The sequence below is a fragment of the Fundulus heteroclitus genome, chromosome 1 (genome assembly GCF_011125445.2).
Source record: "Fundulus heteroclitus isolate FHET01 chromosome 1, MU-UCD_Fhet_4.1, whole genome shotgun sequence".
NCBI classification, from domain to species: domain Eukaryota; kingdom Metazoa; phylum Chordata; class Actinopteri; order Cyprinodontiformes; family Fundulidae; genus Fundulus; species Fundulus heteroclitus.
In genome coordinates, this window is record NC_046361.1 from 24,781,748 (window position 1) to 24,801,516 (window position 19,769).

General features: G+C 41.3%; 2 protein-coding genes across 2 annotated transcripts; one reads left to right on the forward strand and one right to left on the reverse strand.

Annotated features, from left to right (window-relative positions):
- The first annotated feature begins 1,135 nt into the window (after positions 1-1,135).
- On the forward strand, positions 1,136-17,178 carry LOC105935882 (transmembrane prolyl 4-hydroxylase). Its single transcript, XM_021323552.2, has 10 exons — positions 1,136-1,248; positions 1,457-1,903; positions 2,191-2,272; positions 8,682-8,878; positions 9,303-9,393; positions 10,753-10,915; positions 11,028-11,213; positions 11,378-11,468; positions 12,852-12,975; positions 15,266-17,178. The coding sequence occupies exons 2-10, from the start codon at positions 1,538-1,540 to the stop codon at positions 15,478-15,480; spliced, it is 1,515 nt and encodes a 504-aa protein (XP_021179227.2). The 5' UTR covers positions 1,136-1,248; positions 1,457-1,537; the 3' UTR covers positions 15,481-17,178.
- On the reverse strand, positions 3,343-6,091 carry LOC105935883 (secreted frizzled-related protein 5). The gene is made up of 4 exons (XM_012876485.3): positions 4,670-6,091; positions 4,049-4,224; positions 3,848-3,934; positions 3,343-3,709 (listed from the first exon to the last, which is right to left on the reverse strand). Exons 1-4 carry the CDS (start codon positions 5,206-5,208, stop codon positions 3,390-3,392), a joined length of 1,122 nt encoding a protein of 373 aa, XP_012731939.2. The 5' UTR covers positions 5,209-6,091; the 3' UTR covers positions 3,343-3,389.
- Positions 17,179-19,769: the final 2,591 nt, after the last annotated feature.

The following is a 19,769-nucleotide window of genomic DNA, read 5'->3' on the forward strand; positions in this document are numbered from 1 at the left end:
TTGTAGTAGTAGTAGTAGTATTATATTGAATAAAACTAAATGGTTTCCTTCCCTGTAGAGCAAGGGAGGGTTGGTTGGAGTCCATGTGCTACAATATGTCATATTGAAGAATTACCATTTGAACACACTTTCAACTATATATACAGAATTAATTAGATCAGAAACAGATTATGGAAGCATTGTTTATAATTCAGCAGCAGACACAAATTTACAAAAAATAGATTGTATTCAATACCAAGCATTGAGAGTATGTAGAGGAACAATTAAAACTACTTCAACGGCATCATTATTGGGAGAAATACCATTTAAATTTTTAGATTTACATTAACATTAAACTATTGGGCTAACTTTAGAGGTCGTAGACAGGATCATCTAACCCAAAAAAAATAATAAAACCTTGCTGGGAAAATAAAATGTTATTAGAAGTTTTGGTTGGATTGTGAATAAGAAAATAACAGAATTCAAAATAATCAGGTAAATATAAGTCAAACAGTTCCAATATCAGTGATTGAGCCTTGGATAATTTCAGATGTCTTGGTAGATTTTACTTTGTTGAAAAGGAGAAATGGGGATAGGGAATTTATTTTAAATTCACATATAGTACAGAATCATATCAATAAATATTATAGCTGTGTTCAAATTTATACCGATGCTTCTAAAATGTATTAAATGCTTTCATAGCACCAGAGTTTAATATTAAAATGAAGAATAGGAAGGATAAGGAGGGAAGAAACAATAATTTTTCGTCTCAGATTTGGGCACACTGGGTTAAATAGTACTCATTTATTTTAGGGAAACAATGCAATGGTAAATGTGAATAGAGCATGTTATGTTGCACTGTAAAAAATATGAGGAAGAGAGACAGCAATTAGTTCAAATTTTAAATAGAAGTAAAGTTAAATTAGATTTAGTTGATTTATTTAGAAGTAATTCAAAAAGTAATATTTATCAGCTAATATTTCTTTATCTAAAAATAACACAGCTGTACATAGAATTTAATTCCTGAGTCATTCCGCTCCACACTCCATATCAGGAGATGGCGGTAATGCACCTATTTTGTTGTTTGCCAACCGCCAAAAATATAAAAGAAGAAGAACCTACAGTCAGTTTGGGCGGTGGCCAGTAGAGGTCGCTAACAGTTTAAGGCAGCCCCTGAACGACGGATGTCGCAGCCCATCTTGTTGTTAGGGCAGGTTGTCAGGGGCAGCGCATCTGTCAGTTAGCTAACAGAGGATTAGGGGCTTTTAGGTAATGACGACACATGTATTTATTAAAGAAACGGATCGGAGTTGCATTTGGTCAATCGGTCCCGTTTCGTTGGGCCCACACGTCAGTGTCGTTTTTTCTCCAAAATAAACTGAAGTTTGCAATGGGGCTAACTCTGTAGCTAGCTGAACAGCTCAGGTATGCTAATGTAAATAGCTAGCTAACGTGTTTTGTTTTTTTTACAACATAGGTCAAGCCTGTGTGGTTTGTGTCGTGACGTCACCCTGCAAACATCTACATTAAAACAACATTTAACTGAGTGCGGTAAACGATGGATGATCAGGAAGATTTCTTGGAACACGAAGACTCGGACATGAGCGAGAAACCGTTATCGCCGCCTTACAATGTTCCTTTTCGGTCTGCTCGGATGCAAGTCCAGAGGAGCAATGTCTGCTCTCGGGCTTATTTCGTTGTGGTCATGGTCTTCTTCCACGTTTACATCCTGAACGTCATTGCCCTGCTGCTCTACGTGCACTACAACAACGGCCCCGGGGATTTAGTTAGGGGAGACGGGGCGTCCCCTGCTTCAGTCATCAGTCCTGACAGCCGCTTGCCCCAACCCGCTCCAACGGAGAGAGAGTTGGATGTGGAGGACTACAGTCAAAGCTTCAGCCTACATCGTATGGAGGGGATACGGGTAAGAGAAGGCTGCAATATTTGATTTAAATGCACTAATCTAATGCACTCCAACACTGATCATGGACATTGCTGCCTCACAGTCATTTCGGTAATACTACTAATAGAGAACAGATCAACCAAAACACTTGCAAAATATACAGGAGATGCATCAGTTGAATAGGTCAACAGTGCAATAAATACATAAATAAATCACAAGATTAAAATAATTTGCATGCAAGGAGAGAAAACAACTGCAAGTACCCGATCACTCTTTCAGCATTAAAGCTATGTTCTCTACTCCTGCAGGTCGGACATGTTCAACACGTGTCTATTGTACCAGACAGAACACACGAGATGAAAACACTCAGTCTGAAACCTTTGCTCTTCGGTAAGTAAATTGCACTACCTGGATGAGACTCGATGTTTTCTGGGGGGGAAGAAATGGGTTGTGTGAGATATGTGTCTTTTTGTCTGATCCATAAAACTCTTGTGTGCGTGAAAACTATTTATACAGTTGATAATAGCTGTCCTGCAGCCAATTGTGACGTCTGCAAAGTAAACAAGTTATAGTAAAAAAAACAGCAGCTGTTGGAAATACGACTGACAGAACGCCTAGAAATGCTGTCGGAGTGAGCAACTTGAGTGTAGGCGGCTGCTTAGAAGCACTTGCTGCAGGATGCTGCTCAAAGAAGAATGGAATTTCCCCTGAACAGCAACAGCCTCAAACACACTTTAGATCTCAAAAAGGTTGCTGTAGGGAGCAATGCAGTTTAAAAAAAAAAAAACAAAAAAAAAAAAAAACAAGGTGTTCTTTGTGATCTGAGCCTTACATTTAACACTAATCTTAATGGGAAGGCAATGAGCTTCTGGGTAATAAATAAAGATCTATTAGCGTTTGAATAAAGTGAATGTAGAAGTTAGATTTCATGGATTTAATGGAAGGTGTTTCCAGACAACATAATTTACTTTCTCATTTGATGAAAAATTCTATAAAAAATTTAAAAGGACTATGAACCTAGTTGCCCTTTCTATTTATTTTACATTATTAAACAGAACCTATCCAAGAAATAGATAACTTTTTTGTAATTCACCTCAAACCTACAGAAACATAAAAAAAAAAAATCTGAAATGGATTGATATTTACTTTGCCTTTGTTGACTAGAAAAATACAGGTAGCAGATTTAACTGGAAAGAAAAAAACGAAACCCAGTCAGAAAATTTATTAGAGATACACAGACCAGCAATATTAAGTTAAAGTATAGAAACACAGTATGTACATTTCTTCCCTATCAAGCATCTTTCGTTTCTTTAGTGTCCACCTCTACAGCCACAGTCTCTCAGTCCTTGACGCACTAAAATGACCTATTTCAGTCCTAAACCGCTTTGAACATTTAAAAAAAAAAAGTTGAGCACATATTTACAGCTTTGTAGCTTTATTGTGAGTATCTAAACCCCCCCCCCCCCCCCCCCCCCCATAACAATGGTTGCTCTCACGCTTCAAGACGTCAGTTCCTGCATCTGTGACTTTTCCACTTGCGCACGGCTGCAGCCAGGTTTCTGTCCCGTTTTGGCCAAGCGTAAGCCTTGTTGACCACCAGCCGCTCCCCCTGGACCGTCCCCGTCACCAGGAAGGTGCCGCCCCGGGGATGCCGTCGGGTCATGTTCCGCACGCATGTGGCGTCTCTCTCCAGCCACAGCTCGATCCGTGAGCGAATGTGCCCGCCCAACAGGGGGCCCCGCTTTAAGACGTCCAGCTTAGCCGCCAGCGAGAACTGCGACAGGCTCACCGGACTGTACTTGAGCCTCGTCAGACGCAGCTTCACAACTGGGAACATAGATGAGCAAAACGGCTTTATCGACTTCTGTTTATGAAACGGCACAATATTTTTTTTTTTTTTTAGGAGAATCGTGGACAATAAAAGAAACAGAATATTTTCTGAGAAGGTGACAAGCTGATCCTCACCAAAATCACTCCGACAAAAGGTCTCCAGTGTCTCTTTAGAGGAGGAGGACTCCTCCAGCTCGCAGTCCCGGCAGCTTGCCTGAGGCACTGAAACGGTTTAAACCACCAATTGAATAATTGGTTTAATGAAGTCAACTCAGTGTGTGTGTGTGTGTGTGTGTGTGTGTGTGTGTGTGTGTGTGTGTGTGAGTAGACACTCACCTCCGCGGGCTCCCGTGTAAACAGTTGTGTTGGTGACCGAGGAGATGCACACGAGGTGGTCGGCGGGGTACTGGTCGCAGCGCAGGATTTCAGGCCAGGGGTAGCCGTAGCAGCTCATGATCGGCGCACAGCTGTCCCGCACGGATTCACACAGACTTTTGCAGGGGGAGATAAACCTGTCAAAGACGGCACGGAGAGGAAAATGGACAGCAGTGATTAGATGAAGAAAAAAATAAAATCAAGAGCACACACTACTGGATCCCCCCCCCCCCCCATCCATCCATCTGCAGCATGCTAATGTGATAAAGAGGAGATGATTGTCCTCTGATGACCTAAATTCTCTGTGTGAAACCCGAGCCGTTTCTCTGAGACTAGCACCAATTTGCATAGCTTCTAAACGGCGTTACCCTTTGATGACCCTGGTCCCATGTTTCATCGTCAGTAACATTTTTTTTACTTCAAAGCGTCGGTTTCTGTTGAAACAAGTGTCATTCTTTTCTCTCAAGAAACCCTCATTCTAGGCTGCAGGTGGCCGCGACGCCGACGGCTTTATGAAAGTTATGCCTTTTGAGTCAGCTGGTTCGACGCATTTGCATCTGTTCTTTGCGTAAAGAAACTCACCTGTCGAGGCAGATTGGCGCGAAGAGAGAGCAGAGGAAGATGCGGGCGTCAGGATGGCACTCTCTGGCGAGCAGCGGTAACCAGCTGGCGCTCTGCTGGACCGCCTCAGCTGGAGAATCGTGGCCCAGCAGGTTCGGGATCCGCATGGTGTCGTAGCCAATGTCGTGGCACAAGGCCATGCCGGAAGGGACCGGCACGCACCGAGAAGAGATGCGGGGCTCCCAAAGTTTACTGCTGATTAAATGTGTGGCTCTAGAGTTAGACGGAGTACCGGGCTCTCCCCACCCTTCTCCGTCTTTGTCCGCTGCTGTCGGCCCTCGTTTTGAAGAACGAGAATCTCCAAATCCAGTTTCTGTCCTGCCGTCCTCGCCCGTCAGGCCTCTGCCCTGTTCCCTAAGTAGAGATCGACCCGCGTCGTCTGTCCTCACGCGTCCGTCCAGCTGTGCCCGGCCTCTGCCAGGACTCGCTGGTGTGCCGGGCCCAGCGAGCAGCAGCAGGAGGAGGAGGAGGAAGAGCAAAAGAGCTAAACGGGGGGACATTATGGTTCATAAGGTCTGTGATGTAGAATATGCTGTACTAGAAATGAGAAAACGGGGAGAAATCAGGAACTCATGATGATCTCTGGGTTGGAGTGGAGGAGATGTTGTCAGAATAGATGTATTTATAGTGGGCAGTGAGCAGACTTGCATAGAAATGGGAAAGGGGAGGTGTGGAGTGCTGTAGGAAGTGGGGGCGGGGTGCCAGGAGAGAGGTGCATTAATCTATTGGGTAAATTTAATAGCCTTTGACACATTTGAGGTTTTGTAAAGTCGCTGTTTTTTTTAAACAACTTTTTAATTCTTGATTTTTTTTTTTGTTGTGTTGTTGTTGTTCACTCCTCAAATTGAGGACCAAATTCAATCGTCTGCAGAGAATTTCCTTTCTCCTTTCTAAAGGCGTTTTGCTTTTGCTCCAGACTGCCAACCAAGACGGTTTTTTAATCTGCAGAACTTTAAAGAACTGCGTTTACCCAGTGACTAAAATGCATTGGAGACATTTAGCTCCTCGGAGGTCATTATTGACCAAGGTAATACCAAGTGAACTCTGTAGGGGCAGCTCGACGTGTGTGTGTGAGCATGTGCAGAGGATATAAACAAAAACTTGTGCTGTGTCCCGCTGTGTAGCCATGGCCTGATTCCTGCTGCGACAAGCAGGTCACTTCCTTTCCGGGGGAGAAAGACAGACGGCCATGGGAGGGGAGAGGAGGAAGCCTCGGTCCCTCTTCATTCATATCAGTTCTCCACATTAATGAGGCTTGACTGGACAATGGCGGTTAACCAAGGGTACAGTGTAAACGACAAGGGTGACAAACAAGGCTCCTACTGTACGAGCATCCAACCTGCCGGAAGCCCCTTTTATATGAAGGGCTCACGACAATGGGACACAGACGGGATGTAGCAGGGAAAAGGCAAATCATTAAACAGCACATTATAACTTTGTGCAAAATTCAGCAATCATTAATATGCGTGTTTACGAGACGACTTCTAAATATTTTGGTGCAGCTTTTGGGAATTAGAACAGGGGGGGGGGAAGCTGCTTTAACGTTTAGCTTGCCTTGATTCTACATAATAAGGTAGTTGAGGTATGTGTAAAATCAAAAGGAACGTAGCAAATTAAATTACTGCGTCATGTTTGATTGATTTCAACAGTTTGTAGTTCCTTGAAGCCGGCACTGCCTTTCTCTGTGAAGATCAGTGTTGCCAGGCGTTAAAGCTGCCTGAGGGACAGGCCATACCACAAGTGACTAACTGGAGGGAGTACCCGGCTCTCATTAGACGCACAGTTCATTTACTCTGCCTTTTAGGAGGAACCTTTCTCCTAGTGATATCCAAGATCATTCTGATATTGCTTTATTTTCCCGTATCATGTTTTTTGTTTTGTTTTGGGTGGTTTTCACATAAAGTGCCAAAAGAAGCTTTTTCCTGTTTTGTTTTTTTAAAGGCGTTTGATTAAACCGTCTCAAAATGCGTCTTCAAAGCTCTTTTCAGGTACTTTAAATAATCAGTTTAGTTGTCTGACAGATCAAGTCACCGTTGACAAATTTCTTTAATCCACTTAAATCCAGGCACTCAGTTAACAGAGCAGTTCTGCAGTAAGGCTTTGGCGCCTCCACCATTTGTGAGGTTTTAATTATTATCATGCTAATTGGTTTAAGTGTTATAATACATGTTGATACTTTCTGGTTTCAGCATTGAGGCCTGTAAGGTGTGAGGCATTGGGGGGCGGCCGCAAGTCCATTAACACAATCTGCATTTTCAAGCACACTCTACAAGATTAGTAAAGCCTAATCTCCAACCTACCTCCTCCGATCCTCACTTTCTTCTCAAAAGCGAAGTCATCCATGTTTGGGCCTTGGATTATATTAGTGATCACACAAAAGTAGAGCGTGCGGGGTTAATCAGAGGGCAAACTAAAAGGGTCCAACCAGTAACTCAAGAGGAGCTGCAAAGATCTACACCTCAGGTGGGAGAATCTGCTGACACACCCACTATTAGTTGTGCCCTCCACACATCTGGGGCCACTGGGGAAGAAAAGTTCATGTCGGCATTTTGCCACAACCTGTCTAGGGATGTAACAAACACATGGGAGAAGCTGCTTTGGCCAGATCTTGCCAAAATGGAAAGTTTAGGCCTATCTGCAGGACACTGTGTGGCTGAGTCCTAACTAGGGCTGAACAATTAATCGCATTTTCGATATAATCGCGATTTAAAAAAAACGCAATTTCCGAATCGCAGAGTCTGCAATTTTTGGCTATGTAACAATTAGGGAATTAGACACGTCCATTAGGCGATGGTAAAATGTTTAAAGTGGGTTTGCCTCCACATGGAAGGGAAGACAGTTGCAGCAGTGAGATAATCTAATTTTATTACTTGTTTTAGAGTTTATATAATCATACATAGCATTAAGTTCTGGTCAATCAGTTTAATACTTAGACTTGCTTGTTGGTTGCACTTTATGTTCAACAAGGATTGATGTCCAAATCTACTAAAAGCTGTTCTCTTGAATAATATTCTGATTAATAGAAACATTAAAAATTCTTGTTTAAAATAGTCCTTGTTTACAAACATCTTTATCTAGAGGCCATTTTTGTTGCTTGTGGTTAATGCAGAGAAAAGTCAAAATTGCAATTTTGGTTGAAATATATCGTAGGCAGAACGCAATCATTTCTGCACCGAGTTTAGATGCTGTGGGTCTTTTAGCAACTAATTTGCACAGCGAGGAAACAAGTTAATTTATTGTTTGTATATGTTTAAAAGGACATGATAAATTAAACTGGGGAAAAAAATCGCATTAAATCGCAATATTAAGAAATAAAATCGCAATTATATTATTTTCCAAAATCGTTCAGCCCTAGTCCTAACACTGTACACCGGTCTGAGCGCACCATCCCCACAGGGATACATGCTGTAAGGTTGCTTTTTTTCGGATGAAACAAGGATGAGTTTAAGGAAAGACGGATGCAGATAAACACGGGACACACACACAGGCGGCCAGAACAAAGCATATTCACGTGTTAGAATGGCCCGTTCAAAGTTTGGTCCCCAAGTACGTCACAAGACTTGAAAACTCATGTCCACAGATGTTCTCCAACCAATCGGATTAACCGTAAACCATTTAGGAATAGGCAGAAATGTCTGTCTTTAAAGCCGGGAGAGTTGTACCGAAAAGACCCGCTGCTGTAAATGCAGCAAAAATGGTTCTACAAATTGTTGTCCCAAAGGTGGTAAACACAAATAAATTAGTTTATCCTGTAAACAATATATTATTAAATTAAAACATGTATGTAGTTTCCCCTCCATCTCACAATTTTGCACTACTGTACTTTATGTCTTATCAGACTAAACTTTAATACGTTGGATGAAAACATGATTGATCCTTTGGTATAAAACTTTTTGCCGGACATTGTGGCCGTATGCTTTTGCCCTTTGTGTAGCCTGATAACATTTCTTGGTGTTTTTTGCGTTTTTGACAGAGATTCCGGGTTTCCTGTCTGAGGAAGAGTGTCGCGTGGTGGTGCAGCTGGCCCAGCTCAAGGGTCTGATGGATAGCCAGGCGGCAACACCTAGCCAAGAGCAAGCGGAGTTAAACCAGCCTCTGCTTTCTCTAAGCACGGAAGAGGTCTTCGGTCTTTTGGACCTGAACCAAGACGGGTTTCTTCAGAAGCAGGAGGTGTCCATAGGATAACAGTGCACACACACACACACACACACACACACGCACGTCCTTGCTTAAAATACAGAGTGAGGACCGTGCCTTGACTTCCATAGGCTTCCATTCATTCAAGCCTTTCTATGACCTGACCCTGACCTAAACTTAATTGGCACCTTAGTGCTAAACCTAACCCCTAGCCCGGAAAAAAAGCGAGAACCAAAAAAAAAATGTCCTCACTTTACATCAGTGTTCTCACTTTGCTAGTAAAATGAGCAGAAAATGTTCTCGCTCAGCTGCCAGTACAAGAACACCCACATGCGTTCCATCCAGAGGCAGGAAGAAAACACATGTCCAAAAATGATTTGATGAATTGTAATTTTACAGTTTTCCTCTTCTTTTTTTTTTCCTCATGAAATTACAAAATATTTTGTTTTCCTTCCAGATTGTGAGTCATTCACGTTCTCGAGACGGGACCTGGTTAAGCCCAGCTAGCTTACGGCAAATACTGTCTGGTCTGGAAACCTCTCCAACAGGTCTGTCTCTCTGTCCTTCAGATACGTGCGTATAGTTGGAAGTGCTCTTAGGGACTCGGTAAAGTAAAAGCAGGATTTTATATGCACTTTCGGTTACATTTATTTGAAGGAGTGTACATTAGACTGGCATTACACTGTCATAAACATGCCATAACACCTGTTATGAACATAAATGACTCATTATGAATGTTTAGGACTGATGTCATTAATTGTCATTAGGTAAATGATGACACTATTAAAGCAAAGTTGACATTGTTTAAAATGTCTTTGTTATGACAACTTGACATTAACAGAAGGTTAAATTAAGGGCTTGACTTGGGGTTTTGTTAAGTTAAGGGCTTGTCATAACAAAGACATGTTAAACAATGTCAACTTTGCTTTAATGGTGTCATAATTTACCGAATGACAATTATTGACAAAAGTCCTAAACATTCATAATGAGACATTTACGTTCATAACAGGGGTTATGTCATGTTTATGACAGTGTAATGTCAGTCTTATGTACACCCCTTCAAATAAAGTGTTACCACACTTTCTATATGCCACTTTCTTACAGTGCTTGGTTTTTGCAAGTTCTGTTTTCAAAGCCTGACCTGAAGTTTTGTATTTAGACTTTAAAAATTGGTTTAAGAAAAGACTGAGAACTCCCTATATTTTAGTCTTAAAAATAGAAAATTGTGGCATTAAAGATGTGCGAGAACCCAGGAAAGCTTTTTGATTCCTCATTAGAACTTTAGCCTATTTGTGTCCAAATGCATCCTAGTGTCTCTGTATAAATTGTCAGAATTCTTGAAATCAGTCCATGTGTATGTGTGTTTTTGTGTGTGCCGTCCATGTTTTTGTACTAGTAAAGCTAATGTGAATAGCTGACTTGTGGCGGTGGTTGCGTGCGAGTGTTTGCGAATATTAGGGCAGGAAGAGGGGTGACACCGTTTTGACCCGTTACCATTGTGGCAGGCGTTTTCCACATCCGGAGGGGCCTCGTCCTATCTCATTAAAACCTGATTGTCTGCCAGCCCTTTCACTTAATTTTCCACCGGATAGCCTGTATTCCCCAACTCCCTCGTCCTCCAGTCACCTCTGCTCTGGCACCCCGGAGCCATTGTTGTGACTGGGACCGGGGTCTCCCGGGGGAACTCATGACAATTTTAGCTGGAAGAATCGGCACATGGTTGAACAAAGAAGAGACGAGTAAAAAAAACAACAAAAAACAAAAAAAACAGGGAAACAGGAAGGCCGTCCACTGAACAGGAATTCAGGAATACATTCCACGGAGCTGGAATCTTAGCACTACACCCTGAAAGGCTTGTTTAATAAGATCTCCATGTTTTTTTATTTTTTTTTGTATGTGCCTTGCAGCGACGCTGACTCTTGGGGAGTTTAGGCGCGTTTATGATGTGTCCCAGCGTCAGCGACAGCAGCGAAGTGGGACCCTGCACAGTCACTTTAAACAGAGAAACAGGCACACATGGCTATTTCAGGGGCCGGGATCTCACCATGTTCTGCAGACTCTCAGGAAAAGGTCACTACTCATACACGCTGCGCCATGTTCTTTTTCACGCTCACAGCTGTTATTAAAGTGGAGCGTTTTTTTATTTAATTTTTTTATTCCTTTTCTCTTGTCTTGTCCTCAGAGTAATCGCTCTGACACGTCTGCCCTCCTCACTGGTTGAGCTAAGCGAGCCACTGCAGGTATCTCGCTATGAGCACGGAGACTTCACTGACGCTCACTATGACAGCAGCTCCACTCACTCAGAGACCACCTGTGCGCACACGCGGCTGGCAGGAAACACGTCTGCTCTCACGGAGGTCTCCTGCAGGTATGCGACTAAAACCTGTGCTTTCTTTTCACATTCGGTTTGCATCTCGGATATAGGGTTTAGAAATGCGTGAGGCATTATTTAGGTTTATTTGGCTGAAAAGGTGCTCTATGTATAAAAAATTAAAAAGAAATCAGTAATCAATGCTCCTTTTGTTTTATCAGGTATCTGACGGTGCTATTCTACCTCAGCTCCGTGGAGGACGGTGGTGAAAGTACTTTTCCTGTGGCAGACAATCGTACCTACGATGAGCGGGTGAGTTTGGTTTGTGTGCTTCTGTTGGTATAAACAAGCATGATCTGCTTGCTCTGTTCACCAGTGAAATGACGATGACGTCAAGGAAACTGATACCGACGCGTTCCTAAACAGATAATTACACTCTGCGCACACATTCGGTTTGTTATACAATATTTGGCAAGGAAACATGCTAAAATAAGATTACCGTAAGTCAAAAGTCAAACATTTTCTTTTTTTTCTCCATGGTTTAGTTAAAGCTGTACTATTTTAAAAAGTAACACAGATCAGCAACATGGAAAAGTTAAGTTTACTTGAACCCGTTTAACATATACTCAAATCTATAAAATTACAAGCAGGTGTTCTAGATTAGTGTGTAAGAGATGGAGGATTTTAATTTTTTCTGATCATTATGTCATGAAGCTTGGTATTGTCGTACAAAGGGAATGTCAAAAGAGCTCTGAAAGGCCGAAGCAAAGAGGTGGGGATTATCACATCAATAAACTCTACTTGAACATAAATCCGTTCATGGTCACTTGTCTGCTGCCGGATATTTAGGTCTGGTTGGTCCGGTCCAAATTCCTTTGCCTGCTTTCTTTCTCAAGCAAAAAAAAGCCTTGTGAAATTATTAGTTTCTAAGTAAATGACTATTCTCTCCTGTCTCGTCGTTGTTGTCGTCTGATTCGTCCATTTGCGTTAAAACATCTAAATGACTTGCCTGCGCCTCCGAGTTGCCAGGGCTGTGACTGATTGGCAGGTGTCATGAATTGATCTTATTTGATGGAAGAATGAGACAAACAGCGCTTATTGGCCACGGGCTCAGAGAGCTGCACTCAGAGGGTTCAAGTAACCATTTAGAGAACAGCATGAACTCACGTGAAAATGGAAGTTTAAGATTGTACATACGTTCTCCTCTGACTGATGCCCTTCTCCATTTAAATGCGTAGGTCTACTCAAAAAAGCAAACAAATAAACCAAAATGAAATTGGAATGCTAAAACAAAAAAAAATCTGTCATTTTGAGAGAACGGATGGGATGATTACTTAATAAATGCTTTTTATTTCATGATTTATGTTTACTGTGTATACTTCATGCCTGCAGACTTGATGGGGGCGGTGAAAGGGCGCCCCCTATCAACAAGCCTCCATGGTTCTGAATGTGTGTTAAGCAAACTATGTGTAACTGAAGTCTTTTTCCACAGAAAAGATGTCTAAATTTGAAAGAGAAAAAAAAAATAAAACAGTATTTTTTTTTCCAGTGTTCAGATGTGCAACAGTTATGTTTCTTTCAAAATTATTTTAGATAGGATTTAATATATTTTTGCTGATGTTATGCCAAAAAGTCTTACATTTTTATAGAATGCAGCTAAGCTTAGACACGCTCTGTTTATCGTGTGTATTTTAGGCCCTGGTCCAGGATGGCGTTGATCTGACAGACACCCAGCAGACATGTGGCAAAGGCAATCTTAGAATGACCCCAACTGCTGGAACGGCTCTCCTCTGGTATAATCATCTCTCTGATGGCAGAGGTAAAAAAAACTGTCAACTTTTACTATATACGTAAGCTTTAAAGTATTTTGCTTTTGGTCTTTCTGTTGTATAAATCTGTCATTAGTCCGTGTTGCTCAGATTTAGACCTGAATTGAAGCAGATCCGAATATGAACAAGTTCTTTTTTGGAAATTCCTTGTGTGTATGCAGGTGGTTATCTCTCCGCACATACAAGCAATTTGCATATCATTTAAGGTCTGAATTATCCGTCTTTAACACAGTCCAGACCAGACGAATAGAAGAAATTTCTAAACTGTTGACCAAGAATGGATAATGAATGCAAGACATAGATGCCACACTTCTTGTGTCCAAATGTTCGCCTGTTATTAAAGTGTAACCCGCCCCCAGACAAATTTTAAAAACGCCATCAAAGTGGGCGGGGATACGCGGGAACTGGAGGGGAGGCAGCCGCAAGCTTGGTTTGCCACATTAAATCATGGAGAGTGAACAGAGTAATGCTGGTAGTTACGCCACGGTTCAGTCTTTGGAGGTGGAGGATTTTTTTACCCCCCCTCGTCCCCGGAGGATGAGCCCAGCAGGGCAGAGCATTATTACTTCGAGCTGTTGGCTCAAGACGCTGACTCAGTGATGCTCAAACCCAATGCTGCAGAGGCTGTGGAGGACATGATCGGTCCAGTTATATATTATATTTATTTCCCACTTTGTAATCCAGGTGGGATCACCGGCTGCTTTGTGCAGCATGATTAATTTGTAATGTGGACATGAAGCATGGTTGATGTTTTTGGTCTGACTGCAGGTGGGTTTCAATACGAGGGAAGGCAGTGACATCCAATATCCAACCTGATACTAACTTCACTGCGGTCTCACAGCAGCGCCTTTCTGGCTGCCTCAAGACACTGAGAGCAGAACAATTAGTTGCTTTCGTGTAAATTCACCAATAACACATAAAAAGTTGACAGATTGTTTCTAGTTCATTTTTTTTGAAGAAAAAGTCGCTACAGGATTTGAAAAGTGCAACAGTGCACAGAGCCATGTGGGCACAAGATGGAGCTGTGTTTTTTGTGTGGGACTGAGCTGCTTTTATTCCCCACAGCAGCAGAGCTACCTACGTCACAGTCTCCGCTCCGAATTACGTCACAGCAACCGAAAGCAATGTTAATCAGAAATCCAATGCAAGACCACCGTTTAACCCCAGGAGGGCGCCACACTGATTATTTTAGACACAAAAGCAGAATTTCAACAAATATGCACACATTTATTTTTCAAAATGATGACCAGGATAGACAATACTTAATTTACTTGTAAGCAATAAAAGTTGGGCTGTTGGGACGTCTTTCTGGACCCAAAATACACCGACACCCCCGGTGTGAAACCAAAGCAGCGTGACCCAGCGTTCTGAAGAGAGAGCGAGGAGCAGCATCTCATTTAAGTAGCTGACTGCAGGCTCTACCTGAGCTGACAGCCTTGTTAATTGACCAGTTAGTATCAATCTGTTTTACCTCCAGTGTTAATCCATAAAGAACAGAACAACACGGTATGATATTCTGCACAGTAAGAACAACAACTTGAAATCTACAATATTTAGCAAATGTTTACACTATACCTTCTAACATCAGTGGTGGGATTATTTGATTAACAAGACATTATTATTATTATACCTTTTTAATAATCCGTATGTTAAAACATTTCTAAAGCAGTGAAATTAACTGTTGCTTATCTGGTTTGAATAAAAGCAAATGTATCGTGTTGTAGATATTTTGTTTAAAGTTTTTAGGCGGTACCAGGACACTATGAAACAGTATATTGCACTGGCTTATCTGCACAATATATTGAATGCCAATTAACATTGCAATATCAAGCCGCACAATATCCCAGTCGCTATTGAATGCTTGGATACGATATTTGCTGTTGTTTGTTTTTTTTTTATTTGAAAGCACATGCAGTAATAGCCTGAATGCAGGTACGGTAATATATTTGATCAGGTCAGTAGACTCCCACTCTCCTTGATGTAAAAGCTAGAAAAAGATTTTTCTATTTCTTTTACAACTTGACTTCCTGTGCAGAAACAACTGAACTGAAGGGAATTGCTCCATTCTTGAAGAATGGTCAATTCAGCCACAAAAACACACAATTGCACTTTGAGCTTCTAAAGTGATTAAATTTTAAACTTGAGCTTCATACGGGACCTTTTTCTTCAAATATGCAGTATCTGTATTACTTACGTTTCTTCCGCTCACTGCGGCGGCTCCACCACTTAGCCGACTCCCCAGGCTGTAACGCTGCTCTTCTCTCCCTGCTGCCTTCCCAGGTTGGATGGGCGAGTTAGACGAGTACTCCCTGCACGGCGATTGTCCAGTCAGGCGAGGAGTAAAGTGGGTGGCCAACAGCTGGGTGAATGTGGACCCCGATCACCAGCAGCAGGCTCGCTACCAGAGACTAGTTGCTCAAAGGCATCAAGCTAAGTCGGCTATGGACGACCATTACCAGTCTCTGTCTCACAGTGACCTCCACCTGGATCTATAGCCAAGCCATTATTTGATTAAACATTAAACCTTTGCTTTTGAGACGCAGTCATCCCTTATAGTGAGGTCTGTTTGACATTTACACAATGTCAAATATTGTGGAGCACTTTGCAAAAGTCATGAGCCACCCTGATTATTTTATAGGTGTTGCATTCAAGGGTCGAGGCCTTCTGGTCATTTTGAAGCTGTCTTGAGCAAAGCTTGTCAGGGTTTCTGAAGGACTTTCAAGGTGCTGCTCTGGCAGTCCTTAAGTTTCGAAGTGCAACTTTTTGTCACTCAAAAGTGCCAAACATGTGTCTGACAGGCACAACAGCATTTTTGCACACAAAAAAAAAGTCTGAGTCCTAAAGAGCTAGCAGCTGAAGACTCACACAGTACACAGATTAGCTGAAGCATGGTGCATCTCTCAGATCTCCACTCTCTTTTTTCCTGAAGATGAGGTTAGCAGATGGTACTCACCTGCTTTATATCATTTTATAGGCCTTTAGCTCCTATTATGCAGATGTATGCTATAATTTGGCCCAGAGCACTTTGTGTTCATTTTTCAACTATTCACAGCTCGAGGTTGTTGGTTCTTAGTCAAGTTGTTTTGTGTGTAGGTCAAACACTAAGTCTAGATGCCTTCATTTGCTCTGATTCCCCCTATTGATGTTAAATGGATTTGTAAGATCAGAAGACATTTTCTTGACATTCCTTTCAATTTGTGTACTTAAGGTACAAGGATTAAACTGAAATGTATTTAAATCAGCCAATATTAGAAATTTTAAGATCTCTACATGATCACTCAAAAGTTATTGCTCAAGACCACTTCACATCAGAACTGACAGGTCAGGCCTTTTCTCTGCACAATTTAAGAGATAAAGGGAGGCTCTGGACTTTTGCATTGTTCTTATACTGCATGAAAATTGCACACAATAGCTTCACATATCTCTTTTTGTTAAATCTCATTTTTATTGTTATTGGGATGCATTCCCTGTAATTTAGTTCATAATTGGGAAGCAAAGACATACAATAAATATACTAGTGTAACTTTTTTTTAACCATGAAACTGCACTTTAAAGATGTATATAACATATATAGAGTGATAGGCATTTATAAACACAATGAATAAAGATGCAAAAAAAAAAAGATGCAGTCACATATAAGCGATAGGCCTGCTGACTTGCATTCTGTTTGGTTTTGTGAGGCTTCTGCACCTGCTTCAGGTCATTCTCATTTATCGGTATGAAGTTGAAGCCGTTTGCTGCGGGTCTTGTCACAACGGTTATCTGTGAATGTGTTCCTGAGGGAAAACGTCTCTCAGATCTTCTGTGTCAGCTCTGTTCTTCATCTTTGTGTCCACAGATATTGATCTTTTATCATGATGTGTTATTTAATAAGACTATGTTGTGCCTGCTGCAAACGCAGGGCTCGGGACTACACTGTGCTTTACAGAATAATACAAAGCCAGTCCTTCAGGTAAAAGTCTTTGATATGTTTTGCTGAGTGTTTATATCCGCACAACACATATTTATTTATTTATTGTCGAATCTATTTATTTATATATTTATTTATTTAATTAATTATTATTACTGCAATTTGGTCATTTTAAGTTAAAGACAGGGATATTTATAAATGGTTGACATCGCAGTCACTGTGTGTGTGTATAATGTACTTGTGTGTGTTAAGACGTTTAATGTATAAAGCTATGTTTTATGAACAGTGTTTGATTGTTCTTTTGTGATGACGTTGATGTACATTTTGGCCACTAGATGTCGTCCAACATCATCAATTATGAGGCGTGAACTTTTAAAAGCCAATTCAAAGATAACAGCTATAATACAATTAAAAAAGACTTCATAAGATACTTTTATGTTATGGACACACATTTGGCAAGGGCCTTTACTGTTATGTTACTGAAGGGTTCTGTTCAGATCTCTTAAGATAGAGGGGGTAAAAAAAAGAAAATGCTTACATTGATTATTGTGTTAAATTGTCAATGTCAGTAATAAATTATAATTGTTTAAAACCTAAAGTTGAAAATGGATGCTACCTGTTTTTGTGCTACCGTATGATAAAATATAGGTTAGTGGTCTGCAGACTCTTCAGATTCTCTCAGAACAACAGAGGAAAACTTGTGACCCTGAGTTTACCAGGATTATTACAAAGTCAACAACAAGGTTATCACTACTCTAAAACACTATTAAATACTGTTGTTTTGTTTTTCCTCTTGTTTTTAGACATTATTTTTGTCCCTCGTAATATTTCCAGCACAAATCTATCTTCTTACTGCGTTTATATTTCCTTGGGTTCCTAAAAAGGTTGTCAAGACCCCTCACTGGGACTGGTTTCCTTCCCCAACTTAGCGCAACCGCAATATTTTTAACAACTATCTGCTGAAAAATACCATGTTGACAACGTTCAAATGGTTTTCTAACATGCTTTCACCCCTATTATACAATCTCAGTGAAATAAGATATCATTTAAACGTTTCTGTTAGTAATTCAATTGAAAAAGCAAAGGCTGTATATAGATTATTTAGTGATACATTTAAAGTTTTTACTTCAATAAATTTGATGATTTGATCATTTTGATTGCAGATGAAAAGCAAAAATGCTGTTGAAAAAGACATTGTAAGAGCAAAGAAAAAAAATTCTAGAATTATTTTTTTTAACAAACACCAAAGTCTTGAGCAAGGCTGTTGATTTGGGTGACAGTGACGAGCAGGGCAACCTAGAAAATGTTCTTACTAAAAGGTTTGCTAGGTGCTGTAGGACAAGCATATTAAGGTAAGGTTCAGTGGAAGGAAAAAGTGGTAAAAATGTCCTTGATAAGTGCAGCCTTGGGAAGGTTGTGAACCGAACCATTTCCAGTATTTGGGTTTCAAAATGGCACGGACAGCGAGTGCAGGTGGTGCAATACAGCTCACCACAGACAGATGTTTCCAGGACGTGGGCTTTAACTGCTGCGCTCCTCGCAATAAACCACTCCTGAATAATAGACAATGTGAGGAGCTTCTTACCTGGGCTAAGGAAAATGACTGGACTGTTGACCAGAGTTTGTTAATTTTCTGATGAAAGTAAATTGTCCATTTCATCATGAAACCAGGCCCACACAGTGAGGAGGAAAGGTGCAGAGTGCTTCTGTATCATATGCTTCTGTTTGTCCACTGTGTTTTTATGAATTCATAAGACAGGGCAGCCATCTACTAGGACATTTTAGCCCGCTTCGCTCTACTGACAAGCTTTATGAATATACTGATTTAATTTTCCAGTGGAACTTGGCACCTGCCCACACTGCTAAAAGTACCCTGAGGGAGAAAGTAATCTCCTCCTAAAATAAGAACTAGCCTACGCCACCCTTGGCAGCAACGGCTGCCATCAAGCATTTGGGATAACCGGGACTTGTGGCCCACTAGTTTATAGCAGAAATATAGTAATACATTCACTTTAGAGCAGTGGTCTCAACCTCTAATCCCCCAGACCTGGTGTCCTGCAACTCTTAGCCGCGTCTCTGCTTCAGCACACCGGGCTCTCACATCAGCTCACCAGCAGCGCCCTGTGGAGCCTGTCTGCCTGCTAGTGAGGCCGTTTAGTCATTGAATTGAGGTGTGCGGGGCAAAGGACACATCTAAAGGGTGCAGGACACCAGCCCTGAAGGACTGGAGTTTGAGACCAATGCTTTTGAGGGTTTAACCTTCTAAAGCACCGTGATCATGTTTAAGATCCGGTCACAGGATTTCAGTTGGGTTTAAGTCCAGACTGTTATTTGGCCAATCCAAAAGACTCATTTCGGTTTTGTTTTTTCATGCATAATGTAACTGTGCTTGAGCTTAAGATCGTGAACTAATAGCTGTAGGATTCTCTGTTAAAGAGCATTGTTTAAGTCATCCGGATCCATAGGCAGCAAAGCAGCCACACCCAGACCGTAAATTATTGTTCATGTGTTAGTTTTATGTCATATATCAAGGGTCACCATCATGGTGCCCACGGGCACCAGGTAGCCCCTAAGGACCATATGTGGTGCCCACAAGCCTGTTAAAAAAAATAGCACAACCCTCCAGTGAGCTGCATCTAAAATTGTATTTCATTTAGCTGCTCTTCCTTTTTAATCATACTTGTATTTACATACATAAAAATGACAAAAACATTAAAAACACATTACGTAAAGTTAAGGTGAGCTTGGGTTTTTGTAGTTCAAAAGTCTGTACAGGTAGCCCTTCATATGACACAGTACGGATGAAGTAGCTCTCAGTTTCAAAAAGGTCGGTGACCCCTGCCACATATAATTGGACGCACACCTTCCAAAATG

Coding starts and splice junctions, on each gene's coding strand:
- LOC105935882 (XM_021323552.2), top strand. CDS start 1,538: ATGGATGATCAGGAAGATTTCTTGGAACACGAAGACTCGGACATGAGC. Junction 2,273..8,681: donor TCTGAAACCTTTGCTCTTCG/GTAAGTAAATTG, acceptor CGTTTTTGACAG/AGATTCCGGGTTTCCTGTCT. Junction 11,469..12,851: donor ATCGTACCTACGATGAGCGG/GTGAGTTTGGTT, acceptor TGTGTATTTTAG/GCCCTGGTCCAGGATGGCGT.
- LOC105935883 (XM_012876485.3), bottom strand. CDS start 5,208: ATGTCCCCCCGTTTAGCTCTTTTGCTCTTCCTCCTCCTCCTCCTGCTG. Junction 4,225..4,669: donor GCGCCAATCTGCCTCGACAG/GTGAGTTTCTTT, acceptor CGTCTTTGACAG/GTTTATCTCCCCCTGCAAAA. Junction 3,935..4,048: donor TTACACGGGAGCCCGCGGAG/GTGAGTGTCTAC, acceptor AAACCGTTTCAG/TGCCTCAGGCAAGCTGCCGG.